Source organism: Contarinia nasturtii, unplaced genomic scaffold (assembly GCF_009176525.2).
Source record: "Contarinia nasturtii isolate CC-2019 unplaced genomic scaffold, AAFC_CNas_1.1 Cnas_scaffold_350, whole genome shotgun sequence".
Taxonomy (NCBI): Eukaryota; Metazoa; Arthropoda; class Insecta; order Diptera; family Cecidomyiidae; genus Contarinia; species Contarinia nasturtii.
This window is the reverse complement of record NW_022197705.1, coordinates 2,920,615-2,935,318: the sequence shown is the minus strand read 5'-3', so window position 1 is coordinate 2,935,318 and position 14,704 is coordinate 2,920,615. Positions and strand designations below refer to the sequence as shown.

At 32.7% G+C, this 14,704-nt stretch overlaps 1 protein-coding gene across 6 annotated transcripts in view; it reads right to left on the bottom strand.

The window, feature by feature from the left end:
* Positions 1–3,659: 3,659 nt before the first annotated feature.
* The window catches only part of LOC116338349 (homeobox protein abdominal-A homolog), a 91,554-nt gene continuing 80,509 nt past the window's right edge, over positions 3,660–14,704 (bottom strand). For 4 of the 6 annotated variants that reach the window (XM_031763547.1, XM_031763551.1, XM_031763548.1 and 1 more), the window contains 2 exons: positions 7,933–8,156; positions 6,898–7,706 (listed from right to left, as the gene is read on the bottom strand). In XM_031763547.1, the coding sequence (XP_031619407.1) occupies positions 7,422–7,706; positions 7,933–8,156 (509 nt within the window). In that variant the 3' untranslated portion in view covers positions 6,898–7,421. Of the gene's footprint in view, positions 6,859–6,897; positions 7,707–7,932; positions 8,157–14,704 lie in introns of those variants that run through there. The other 2 variants (XM_031763552.1, XM_031763553.1) reach the window with 2 other exon arrangements.

Here is a 14,704-nt window from a genome sequence, read left to right as displayed (position 1 = left end):
TGAGACACTCCCTACCATTTACCTCTCCAAAACGAACGGAAAAAAGAGTCCGGACCAAAGAAAAAAAAAGCACAATCATCGACGATGTGTAGCCAAGGAATGAGTGTTTTCGTTTTGTGCGCACAAACAATGTATATATTTTAGCTGTTGTATGGTTCAGGTCTTTGGCTCTGTTTTATTCGACAATGTAATTGTAATATTTATTACAAGGCTCATATATTCTGATAAAGAAAGTAGAAAATATGGCGCAATCGTAGCGAAATGGAACGGTGTTGCGTTTTTTTCTCTCTCGCTTCTTGTGTATCGCGTTTATCTCACGCGCCCGCTTCACTTTAAATCCGAACGAAAATTATAACTTTAATTAGTGTTTCCTTTGTGTACGCAGACATTTTTTTTTCTATCTATCTCTCATTCAACCTCTCTCACACCCTTCTTCACTTTGTGTCGCTATCTTTACCTTCTCTATGCCAACACTTGTTTATTCGCGCGCGTATTCGGATGTCCTCTGTCCTATGTTGCATCATACACAAATAGATTGGTATCGTTTTCATTGAGCGAACACAGTAAAATTGGGTGTTTTGTTTGTGCAAAACCCCAGAAAAGTGTCTGTCTCACTGTGCGTTTTACAATATACGGTACAAAATACAGGAAACCATTGGGTGCTACCCTCTCTGTCCCACATATTTTCAAACAATATACAGACAGGCGTTTCGTTGTATTCTGCATTTCTCGCTCGTAAAAAACATTCATCCAAATTATTTTTACGCTTATCTCTTTCTCATTCGGTTTCCATTTGCCACGGCAAAAATGCCACACATAACAAATGGTTATTGCAGAGTTTTGTAATTGTATTGTATTCCGCCAAAGCACTTGCATATTGATAATAACTTCATCCATAGATTCCATTTAAATGAGATTCACACTGGCAGTACCGCAACAGCAGCAACAACAGCAGAAAAAAAAAACTAATTTAAAGTTAATGAGTATACAAATTCAAGCCATTAGATATTACGTTGTAATTTACGCTTTAACTCGCATTCTTTCCCGCTCGTGCGCCCAATTACAAGAGAGAGTAAAAACAGAGGCGAAAAAAATTACACCAACAATACCAATATACATTCCTGGCCACGTTTTTTTTTCGTCGAAAAAGGCAAACCAACTGATAAAAACTTTGGAATACATTTTTCAACATCCTTAACGGTAAAATGAGATTTGCGCAATGGATAAAAACATTGAATATTTAATACGTTTAATTTCGATGGCGGAATAGAATCAAAGTTTTTCTCAGGTAAATTCAATGATGCTTTGAAGGCTCGGTGTAATTGCGCAGCAAATATTTTGAACAATTTTTTTTGGACTAAAATCAGTTGTCGGATACTAGCAGCAATAACTTTCATAGGCCTTTTATATACCACATATAATCATTTCAAGCCTTTCATTTCCATCGACCTCAAAATGAAATTTCAACAAAAAAAAATATTCAAGCTGAAAATAAGTAGAAATTTGTTTGAAAAATGTATCATTCGTCACTTACATTTGTTGTTCATTGAATTTTCGCGCCTCATCTGTTCAAAATCTTTTGTCGATTTTTTCGGCATCAAAACCGCTTTGAATATATGAAAAGAAATTTTTAACATATGCAATGATCCAATAAATTTACAATTTCAAATTTTCCGGAGAAAATAAAAATCAATTTTCCCGGTAGCGTCAATGAAATGGATGAAAACCAAATGACTCGACCATGAGTCGCCTTAACATAAGCAAAAACATTCATATGAATGTGCTTTTCCATCGATTTAATACAAAGTCGCCGAAAAGTGTCAGTATGTTATTCACAAGAAATTTCGGGCATTGGTTTTTATCGATCATATCGTCAGCGAAGAAATCGGGGGCAAAAGGAAAACTCAAATAAAAAGAAAACAACGAATGGTTTTTTGTTTTGTCTTTCTCTAAATTTATTTCATTAATATAGAAACACTACGGCAATGCAATTGTTTGTTTTTTTGAGTATTCGCGCGTTTACACTATTTACGCTAGATTATTGTTTTTTTTTTTGTTTTAAATTTATTTAATGTTTACGTGTACACTTGAAAAATATTATATGGCCTTTTTTGATGTTTTACAATAACCCTTAATTAGTTCATTCATGTTTTTTTTTCATCTTTTAAATTAGTTGTAATTTTTTGTGATTCTAAATATTCATTTTATTTCTGTGTTCACTAAAATTGTTCATTACATACAAGTACATAATATGATAAGATGTAGAGAAAATAAATTATATTTTGTTTTGTTTGTTTCATTAATTACAATTCAGCTGCTTGTTTTGTTGAAATATTCGTGCGTGTTTTTTTACAATTCCACTTACAGCGATTTAAATTTTTGTGTAAAATTTTATCCATTTTCATAAAAAGAGACAAGAGATTTAAATTTGAATTGAAAATGCGAGCATTTTATTTTTATTTTTTTAATGACTAAAACGTCGATTGCCAATCAGATATCTCTCTCAGTTTTATGCTGTGTATTTGTGTCGGTCTGCAGCAAGACGGACGAAAATCGTGTGCATCAATTGTGAGGGGATACTGCAAAATGAAATCGCTTGGAATCGATGAAAATGGAGAAAGTTTCATCCTTTGCATAAGAGGAAAAGAACAACAACAAATAGTTTCCACTCTCGTTCTCTCTATCATGCAATTTTTGATGTTGTCGCTTTGAATTTTCTCCATTCCACGGTCATTCGACATCAATTTTTCTATATATGTTTCACTTCTCTGTGTTTATTCTCATTGTACAAATTTCGATTCTTACAAGTTGGATTTCTTATATAAAGTTAAAGAGGAAGGAATACAAAATGGTTTTTGATATCATTTTTTTTTTCTTTTTGTATTAAAAACCGAAAAAAAGAGAAAAAACAATTACGTATGTTGAGGATTTTGCATTTTGAACGACAGTCTCAATTCATTTCCTTTTCGTTTTCTCCACATATCTGCAACTTTTCGTTGGCCAATACTAAATCAACCTGAGAGCACACATCTATGATTTTTTTTTCAGATATTCTACATCAATAAGATTATAATAAAATAGAAGAGAAAGAAGGTTTCGAACAACAACAAAAAAAATAATCACAATAGCCAAACAAACGTTTTCTATTCCGGTGAGCATCCAACGATGCGAAAATGAAACAAAACTTCAACTTATAAAAATGACTACGATAATTTATTTTCATTTGGGATCTTGCAAACTAAAGAATAACAAAATGAGTTATTTAAAAAAAAAAAAAAACAAATTACAAAGTTTAAACGAAACAATGGATGTTAATCGATTAAATTCTTTTTTTTAAAGTCGAACTTATTCAAAAGGAAAACACATTATATCGACAGAAATGGAAATAAAAAAACGACGTTGCTAAATTACACTAGAAATCGGTTTTGTAACGTAATCGGTTTTGTTTTTGGGCGCAATAGTTGAATAGTCGTTTCTTCATTTAGAAGATTATATCTTGCAAAATGAACGAGAACGAGAAAGCTGAACAAAATGAGAAAGAAAAAAAATTGTCAATCGAAGACTCGATGGTTATCCCACACATCGATTTGATTTCATTGTTTTAAACAAAAAATAATAATAATAATATTGAAATGACGAAACGAAAAACGTTCACAAAATTGAGTCATTGTTTTTTATTGGGGGGTTCACAATTTTGTCAAGTTGTTAAAAATTACAACTTGAGCGTCCATAAAATTTCCGATTGGTTTTACGATCTCTTTTTATTTTGTTGAAATGTATGCTTTTATTGCGTTTTTTTTCTCTCTTCTAAAACTAGATGCACCCTTATTGATCGGTCTCTCTCGGGGTTTCTCTCAAACTCTCCTTTTCTCTCTTTCTATCTATCTATCTATTCATCTCTCTCGCTATAGAGATACATAGTGTACTTCAAACATCGGCTTGCCTTAAACAATCTATAATAAAACAATGAAATGTTTGTTGTGTGTGTGTTGCAAGTTTAAGAAGTTTTTTTTTCAATATCTTAATCATTATGTATGAAGGTAATTTATCATGTAAATAGTTATAATGTAAGTAGATATTTTTTTTTGTTTAATATTCTTAATAGCTTGTTTAATAATATTTTGTGTGTGTGTGTTTTTTGTTTACGTTTACGTTTAATATTGGTTGTTCTAAACTAAGGTTTTATCCACTGGATTTTGCTGTTTGCTGTTTCTTTTTTTCTTCAAAAGTTGTTATTTCTTTCAAACGTTCCATCTTACATAACTAGTACGTATTTATGAGTTTTTAAAGAGGGAAACATTCAATCGATACAAATCCAAGCAAAAACTTGCCGATGACATGCCAAAAACATTTCTCGCTATATGTATATGTGAAATGTGCACTCTTCGGTCAAGTGTTTTGTATCGATTCAGTGTTTGGGGCGCATTTCTTACGTGTGTTTGTTTTTGTGTTTTGTGTGCAATATATGGTTCACATGGTTTATACGGATGCATGTAAATAGATTGTGCTCATTCCTTTCTTCTCAATCATGAAACGACATTTATTTTGCATTACGTTTTTTTTGTCAGTTGTCAGGAGGGAGCCAAAATGAAGTTTATATATATATACTATATTGTGTTTGTGTATATATATAAATTTAATTTTTTTTTATTTTTAAATATCGTTAAAATTGTATGTAAATATAATTATGTATATGGCAAATATGAACGCTTTCATTTTTTTAAATTTTGTTTCCATTAAATTGTTGCTTAAACTTTTTAGCATTTTTATTGTTATGTTATTACGTATGTGAATGAAATGGATGCTGTGTGTGATCTGTGAAAATACATGTTTCTTTTTCATGATTTTTCTTTTGTGTGTGTGAGTACAAGTAAATGGCTTTTGTCATTCCATGCTTCTTTCTGCGATTTTTTTTTTTCGGTTAATACTTTTTTTTGTGTCTCTACATAATGAGTTATAAATTTTTTGTGTTTATATCGCGTTTGTTCTGGAGGGATGTAGTGAAATCGATATTGTTTGACTATGGCTAAATTTGAATGTGTTTTTTTGTCAAAGAAAAATTGAGCGTGAATGTTTTAATCAGGGATTGTTCCTCTGAGAAGGAGGAGGAACGCCGATGAGGAAAATGTGGAGAAGGTGAGCACTGAGGAGGAAAATGATTTATAAGCAAAAAAGATATTTTTGTGATAAAAATTGCTTTTTTGACCAAAAAAAAACTTCTCCCTCAGTGCTCTCCTCCTCTTAATTTTCCTCCTCACCATTCCTTCTAATCAAAGAAACAATCCCTAGCTTCAATCGATAAACAGAAAAATAGTTCCCTTTTGACACTTATTTTCGAAACGAAATAAAACTATATACATAGAGATTTTGCATAAACGAGATCAAACTTTTCAAGCTTAAATCAATTTAATGCCGGAAGAGTTTTTTTTGGATGTATTTTAATTATTGAAAAAAAAATGCATTCAATGAACCGAAAAATTTGATTTTTTTTTGTTGTGGAATTTAGTTTTGATTTAGTTTAGTCGAAATAACAATCGATCAATAACATGATTTAACGCGTATAGAAAAATGTGTGACGCATCCAAAAAATAACGACGCTTTAAACATTTTCCGGAAATTCGGTTGTTGAGGCTAGAAAGAATTTTCAGAAGTCATGACTTGAATTTATGCCCACAAAGTGATCTTCGTGCGTTGTAATTTTAACTGTTTTTTTGTTTTCTGCACAAATGGATACTTTTTTTTAAATATATTTTTATCACTCAAATTTATTTGCTTGATTACGTATGCGCTTTTTCAAAACCAAAGTGGGAAGAAGAAATCTAAAGACGTGCAGTAATGTCGTCAATCCATTGAATGGTTTTGGCATCGTATACTTTCCAACTATGCTTCGTTTTCATCTCAAGTATTCGAAATGAATTGCTCCCTTATGTCAAACTAAAAAAACACATGTGTTTCAATCCATTAACGCATCTTTTCTTTAAAATACAATCACAACAAAAACATACGTTTTACATAGAAAAAAAGATAATCATAATTTTCATGCCAACTTAAATGCGAAATGAAAAAAAAAATTAACGAAGCCTTAAGCACTATTTTATGTCACTGGGAGCATTTATCTGTGTGTTTGTATCAAACAAATCGATTTCGTAAACTACGTTTCGTTCAAAAATTGGAAAACAAATCGATGCAAAACTTTTTTTAATGCGACTTTAACGCCTTTTTTCCTTGATGTTGTTGTTGTTTGATTGATGAAGATGTTTTGTGGGCTTGACTCTTACTACTAGCTGGATTTTTGTTTAATTTTACTTTCTTTTTGCATTACATAGTACTTTAGTTGTTTAGTTTTAGGTTTTGTTTTGAACTTATACAATTATACACTAAGGTTACATTTATTTTTTGTTTGTTACGTATAAAGAATTATGAGATTCTTCTGTTTTTTCCATTCTTTTCTCCTGTTTGTTTTTCGCCGTTTTGCTTTTCTCTTTTATATTTTCACCTTCTTTCTTTCTCTCTCTCTCTCATTGTTTTTTTTTCTTTTATTCTTTTCCGCACACACTCCGCGTCTTCCATTTGTATATTTATATTCAAATGACATATTTGCTCCGTGGGTTGAGAATAGTTGTAGTAAATGGTATATTACGACTAATAACCAATTTGTTTAATGGTTATATTGGCATTTAGAGCAATTAGAAGTGCGTGTTTTATGTGGTTTTTGGTCGTATCAATATGAAATTCTAGCGCAAAATTTGCATTCATTCCGACGATTGACTTTGACCACGACGAATCTACAATATCAGTGAAATATATCGATGCGATAAAATAATATTGGAATTTATGATAAATATGTTGACGACGCTCCTAAATGCCAAAAAAAAGAGAGAAAGAGAAAAAAATAGCAAACATAAGATAAATAACGAAAAACTCAAAAAAGATCGATTTTTTTTTTGTAAAGAAAAGAAAAAAAGGTGGGAAGAAGGTAAGGAAATCGAAGCGAGAGAAACAACCGAAAAAAAATTGAGAAAAAACAATCGAAAAACAGAAAAAACACACAAACAATGTATAGTATATATTTTTTATATATATATAGTATGTATAGAATATTTTTTGTCACTTTATGTTGTTGTGTTGCTTGGGTTTTATTTTGCGTTTCGAAAGAATGCACTTTTAAACATTTTTTCATTGCGTTTCGGCTATTAGAAGAGGGGATTTTTCGCATAAAACTGTCCACTTTTCACATCAAATGTAGCGTTGTAGCGAGTGAGTGCGATGGTTATCATGAATTCAATGTTTATTTACTCAATAGAAGTTAACTGGCTGTTTATGTGTTTTGGTGTGGTTTCGTGGTTTTTATATGTGTTTGTGTGTGTGTGTATGTTGAAAAGGGTTCGTGTGGGCGAATAAATTGTGAAAATTGCGGAAATTTACGAATTAATTTTACTGACTGATTTTAATAAATCTTGATTCGGTTTATCGAAACCGGTCATCATACCTAGATTGCTGCCAATTCCACCGACACCGCTCATGCTCAAGCCAAGTTTTAAATCATTCTGTACAACAGAATGATGGAGATGACCGCTCGAGTTTTGGTTCACAATGTGTGAATGTTGATCATGATGATGCGATTGCTTGTTGCTGTTGTGCTGCTGTTGGGCGGACTTGATTTCTTGATTCTTTATTTTTTCTTGCTCCTCGCGATCGCGACGTGCCTGTATTTACACAAAAATTTACCATATGAAATAAATTTTAAAAAAATGGTTGAACACAAACAAATACATAAATATAGTTTCAAATGCATGTCACGAGAAAGACTGAATTTTACTGTAAACAACATTGAATGCAAGTGTCACGAAATGACCACTGTTTCTTTTATTTTAAAAATCGTTTTGACTATAATTAGATTAATGTTTATCGTAAAATCGCAATCAAACTCACCTGTTCGTTTATTTCTTTAACGGCCCGGAGTTCTTTCTTCAATTTCATTCGTCGATTCTGGAACCAAATTTTAATTTGACGTTCGGTTAAGCACAATGCATGAGCAATTTCAATTCGTCGCCTTCGTGTCAAATAGTGATTAAAATGGAACTCTTTTTCCAGTTCGAGCGTCTGGAAGCGTGTGTATGTTTGTCGACCTCGTCTTCTCGGGCATCCGTTTGGTGCTGTTTTGTTTCAAACGACGGGTTTGAAAAAGAGGGAAAAAGAAAAAATAAAGCATCAGAGAAAATTCATTGTCAAACGTTAAATATTTCAACGAAAACCATTTTGGTAAATTATCTTCACGCAAGCACATCTTGTTTATTACCCACGACGACAGTTTTGTGTAACTCTTTTCATTCAACACAAACGAAATTGCTGAAAACGAGTCCTTCGAATTTCATTCTTCAAGAAAATAAATACATGCGAAGGCGAAAAAAAACATTAATTCTATGCACAATGTAGTTTTTTCTGACGCAACGTACAAGGTCGCCTTCACAGGACGGCCAAATATTCGCAACAAGGATCAAACGGTTTACACAATTTGGCAAAAGGGTTTATGGCCAAACCAAATGTTTCGTTTCACATTATGTACATCCCGGCATGAAGAATAATCAAAAATTCTCAGAAACTTTGACAAATTGTCTAATTTTCATTTAACCATTTTCTTTTTTTGTTTCTTATCACCCAAGACACAAAGTGCCTCTGACAGAGAGAAAAAAATGCATTCTTTATCAATGTGTGTTGCACTACCGAGAGAGAGAGAGAGAGAGAGAGAGAGAGAGAGAGCATGAAAGAAAGTTGATAAGCTCAGTTATCGTTTCATTTGTCACTGTTTATGACTGTGTTACGACCATGTCTCATTTTGACGACAATTTATGTGCGCAATAATAATAAACGCATTTATAAAACCCGAAAAAAAAAACAAACAGAGACGCAAGAACTTAAGCAACACTGAAAGAGAAAGGAAAGTAGGAACAAATGAGCTGAGTGTCCATAAAGATGAAAATAAAAAATGCAATATTCGATATATGTACATTTTCGTTGTGCGTTTGGTATGTATTTCCATTTCACTCACTGCCGTTGCTTTTAAATGACTTTATGATCGGTGTTACGTGTTTTTATTTTTTGTCTTCTTCTTCTTCATTCTCCTTCTGGCCTTTCCTCACTTGCAAATTATTTGTTTATATAACTGTTCTGTAGTAGAGTCGTGCGATCACACAATATATACGGTGGTTGTAAATGCTCTTTTTACGTACATATTTTGTTTCTCTCTCTCTCCGAAAGTTTTTTTGTACACCATTTACAGATTTCCGTGTAGGAACATTACTAAAACTAGAAAGCAATGAGCAATTGAGTGCAGCAAATGCACACAAAAAATCCCAGCAAAAAGTGACTAAGAAAAATTAACCGAAAAAAGATAAAAAGAAAAAACGTGTATCGGATCCGTTCAGTTTGTGGTTAATTTTTTTGCTCTTTGAATAACAGTATACGTGCAAAGAAATTGCAATATGATCGTGTTTGCTGCCATGAGTTAATCGGCTGTACGGTGTAATTAAGTTATACTTATATCTTACGGATTATCCATAAACGTATGCCGTTGACGATCTTGATGATGGCGACAAGCAATCCAATGGCCTATTTTATTCCAACTGACTTATAACGAAATGTGATAATTGTGGAAAAAAAATGCAAGATCACAATAAATTGATGCATAATTTCTCGTTTATTTTGCGATACGAACGCACAAGAGGCGTTGAGAAAAATGTCATATTTTTGTTTTTTTCTTCAATGCTGACGCAAAGAAGAAGAAAAAAACAACGGTTTGGCGTTAAATGCAGAATCAATTTTTTTAAAGTAAATTCTCATGTTGATTTCGTTTTGTAAACTCTGTTTCAAGATTTTTATTTTTCGGTAAACAATTACGCTTGAATAATGATTACAGATATGGGCTTCGTCCAATTAAAAATGAAGTTTTTTATACTTTGTTAAATTCATTCTTAATGAAAATATTGTGTTACATCGCATTTACCGTTTAAGTGATGATTGTGTCGTTTATTCTTTTTAATTCAAGTCTGTAAATCAGCCTATTCAATTTCGTTTCATTTAAAATGGGTTTCACTCAATAAACGTTATAGTTAGATGAATATACATTTTGTTTATTTTTGAATAAAGAAATATAAATTAATTTGAATTCAATTTAATGGGATGCGACGAATCCAATCAAAAATGGAAGAATGTTGTTTTCAAAATGCATCATGCCGAGGCGATGTCTGCTCTCCCGAATCATTCGAATATAATTTCAATAAATTAAACGTAAATCAATATTCGCCATTAACTTTCGTTGAGATCTCATTAATGCGTGAATCTTCTGGGTGACGAAAGTTCGAAGAGCGATCAACGCATACTGATTTAACAAACGACAAACTAATTTTTAGTTCGATAAAAAAAATTGATCATGGAATTTATTTAAGTGCCAATCAGAAATTGAAATTGAGCTCGGATAATTTGAACGATATGCTTCATGTAGTTTTCCGCATTTGTTAAGTATGACATAAAAATGCATATTGGCTACAAAGAAGATGAAGAAAAAAAAAACTACACAAAAATACCCGCTCTAATGAAATAGTGAAATGAGATCGAGGTTAATAAAATTGCGAGACGATTTGCACTCGCGGCGCACGCGAACACACTGAGGATAATGATGCCGTTTTATGCACAATGCCATTTTAACGTACACATTAAAGCATTCGTTGAATATATGCGATAACATCTCACATTATGACCGACTTTTATTGATATGTTTATACATTCGTTTATTAGATTTTCAGTTCTAGATTCTTGATGTGCGCCGATTGCGAAAATGCAAAAACAAGCGCAAGCTATCGCATTTGCGGTGACCATAAGAAAAATGAAAATGCCAATCCTCGACCAATAAACTTGGTGTGTGCGTTGTTGTTGTTTTTATACATATGCAGTGATTTTGCACAATTTTGTTCAAGTTTACATTTTTCTTTGTTGCAAAAGATTTAAAAGTCGAGTTTTACATTTTGAAACAATTTTAACCACATAAAACCAGCTACTGCAGAACAGTTTGAAGATTGGCATTTTTTAAACGATAAAAAAAACCCCATTCAATGCAGAACCAAACGGATTTTGTCATAAAATTTTAATTTTTCTCAAATGAAAAAAAAGAAGAAGGAAAAACCGAATTATGGGCGTTTAACATTTTACAATGTTGTGAAATAGAAAAAAATGGACTCATTAAATAAATAAACTTAAACTGAATGTGCGAAAAGAGAGCAAAGGAAAGGTGTAAAGCAGGGGAGGGGCTAATTTTTCCCTTTTTTATGGACAACCATTTAACAAAGCATAATGGTTTATTTGTATTTTGTACACAAAAAATCACACCATTATTTTCTAATCAAATTTGACTTTAAATTTGTGTAAGCCGATAACAGCGACCCTTATTTTTTTTCATACAGGTTCAAAATCACCGAATAGACACATTGGATTTGCATTGGAAATGTGGATGAGCGCGCATAACAGAGATGGATGTATTGAATGAGTTGCCTAGCAACAGGAATGCATACGCTGCCATGTATGCACACGCACACAGTCTCACAGTTCGGAATGTACTGTGATTGAACCGAAGCCATCATGGACTCGATATGCGTGTATGTATGTGTGTTGAACAGAATGGTCGGTTCATCGAACAGTGCAGAACAAAGGAAGACAAAAAAAAATTCAACACACTGTATGTATATGGCAAACGCCCAGCCATAATCGTGTCTGAATTATGGCATCTAATGCGGACAATTAAATTGTGTGTATCTCTGTGTATTTCTCGTTTTGGAACGGCACACACACGCACAAATGTAGAATCTTTTTCAATCGTCTATTTTACGGCCAATTTTATTTGAGCAATTCCGTTTTATTTCATTTGAAAATGTTATGTCGTGTTTGGAATTGTGAAATTAATTTGTTTGAGCACTTGTTGTCAAGGCAAAGGCTTATTTTTTAAAGCAGATGAAAAAAAAGAGTTCGGTAAAACAAGCAAATGATTTACATCACATTCCATGTGGGATGGATCTACGGAAACGTCAATGTGCATCTGTTCAATGTTACGAGTGACGATTTTGTTTGTTTGGTTTTTTTTCTTCTCCATGACTGACACCCGAACCGATATTTATGTTGTACACAAGGGACATGGAACAATTTGATTCATATCAATCGACAATTACACATTTTTGGAAGTATTCGACTGGTGAACCGTCTAAAAAAACGCCAAAGATTGATGTATTTATATAAAGCGATCTAAAATTGTGTCTAAACATACACATTCCGTTTCGAGTAAAACAAAATCTATGTGTAAACAATTGCGCAAGTTTAAATATATGAGGCGATAAGCTGTGGCTTGCATTTGGCATCCGATCTTTTTTTTCTTCTTCTTTATTTTACTACAGTTTAATCCAGAACGAATCATGCCACTTGAAGAAAAAAAAAAAAGGAAAGAATGTTCGATGCGTGCGTGTTTAAGATTATCACCATTGGCGCAGATTAATAAGAATCACCCTTCGATCCATTCCATCAATTACGACATCACAATTGTCAAGAGAATCGAACAGACAATATGCGAATGAAACGCAAAGTGCTCGATATAATAATTGCGTTTTTGCATATCTTTTTTATGTTTTGTGTACACAATTTGTATGAAGTATAAATTGATATGCCACGCACAGTGTAATCGTCAACAACCGTATGTACACACAGAAATCGTTACGGGTTATTTAGGCGTGAGCCTAATCACTCAATGCCAGGACTATTTTCTATTAAAAGCAAACTCATAGTTTTTTCCCACTCTATTTGCTTCTCTCTAAGTCACTCACTCACTAACTCTCATTTTCTCTATAGGTTATGTCTTTACGGTCATCAGTTTTATGGCATTTTCATTAATTATATTTTATGGATACAAAAGAAGTACTTGCTCAGCGTATCTCTTTGATTGCGATTGTGTGGAAAGTCGGTTACACATTGAAAAATGGTGGTGACGATGCCTAATTCAAATGGAAGTTGGCCACATTAAGTACAAACGAACGAGCTATTCTTATAAATGTAATCTTATCGAATGCAGCATTTGTAACTAATTGCGGTTCACTCACACTCTTACAGTGTACACTCTTCGATGATTTATTTCAGCGCAAATGTTCATATTTGAATACTCTCCGCCTTTTGCTCGTATTTTGTCCGTTTACTCTGCTTTTCTCTTTTTCTTCTCTATCTCTCTCTCTCTCTACTATCTATCTTTTTATTCTATGTATATACAGTTTGCATAGTAACGCAAAATGATATTAAATCGTATAATTGTTGTTTTGTCGATTAAAGTTGTTTTTTTTTTCATTTCGAAATTAAAATTGGTTAAAAGAACAAACTAAATTCGATTTGTCTGTGAATTTACAGTGATGAAGCATATCACTGGAAATTGTTTGTCAGACGACCAGATCGTAGCGCGTACACAAACACAATAAAAATGTAAATAAGAAATCAGCTCAGTTTACGTGAATGTTGGTAATATAAGCGCATAACAGCATGGCGCCTAGATTCTAAATAAACTGCTAAAAATTATTGAATGCAATATCAGCATAAGTTGTACGTGCATGCACGTCAATCCCAGCCAGCATACGCTTCTATGCTCGATTCTCTTGTTTCTCCAACTTTCGCTTGATTGCGACTCCTTAAGTGAGTTTTTTTTCTCGGTTTGGTTGCGCGCATGATTGCTTGTTTTATTTACTATTATTCATTGCATTTTTTTGAACGTCGTCGTATTACTTTGCATTTCTTTTTGATAAATAGTCTAAACTTTGTGCGCATTTCACAGGCTGTAAACAAAACTCACTTAACAACAAACAAACATTCAAAAGATTCAGCCTGCTTGCAGAATTTGTTTATTGTTTTATATAAGAGAACAAAGAATATTGGCGCGAGCGTACTTTGAACTTTCAAACCTTCCATCGTGTCACACTGAATATGCAACCATGAGTTTGCAAAAAAAAATCCATAAAAATTAACGTATATTTGAACCTGTTTTGTATTGAATTGTATTGCTTACAAAAAGAAGATAAAAAAATCGTTCACATAAAAAACATTGAGCCGCCGTCGAGTGTATCTCGAAAATTTTTGATTTATTTTTTTTGTGAAAAATGGCTAATACATTATCCGCAGTATCTCATTTACACACCGAGACATACCCTTGCCACACATTCGTTCGCTCGAATTTTCAACACTTCACACACAAATGCATGACCGCGAGCAAAGCAGAAAATTGTAATTTCAATTAAAAATGGTTGCTACAATGACACATTTTAATTATTTTTATGGTTTTCTTCTTCGAACACACAGTGTCCCCGTTCTGCGGTTATTTATTGTTCCTCATATTCTTATCTCGTATTTCGCGCGCTCATTTTAATATTTTTCTCGCTTACACATTGTGTGAGTGACTAAAAAAAAGGGAAGATAAAACAGCAATGTCGCAATTTATGCATCCTTTGTCTTTTAATAATAAATTCCATGTAATCGTAAATGTTGGCATGTTTTTTTTCTCTCGCCGTCTTCTTACACAAAACGAGCGCACGAGTTTAGATATGTTGCATTTGAAAGAGCGGGTTTTCTCATGTTTGGAATTTGTTTCTTTAACAAACCGAAAAAAAAAACACTTAGCAAATATTCTTTCCGA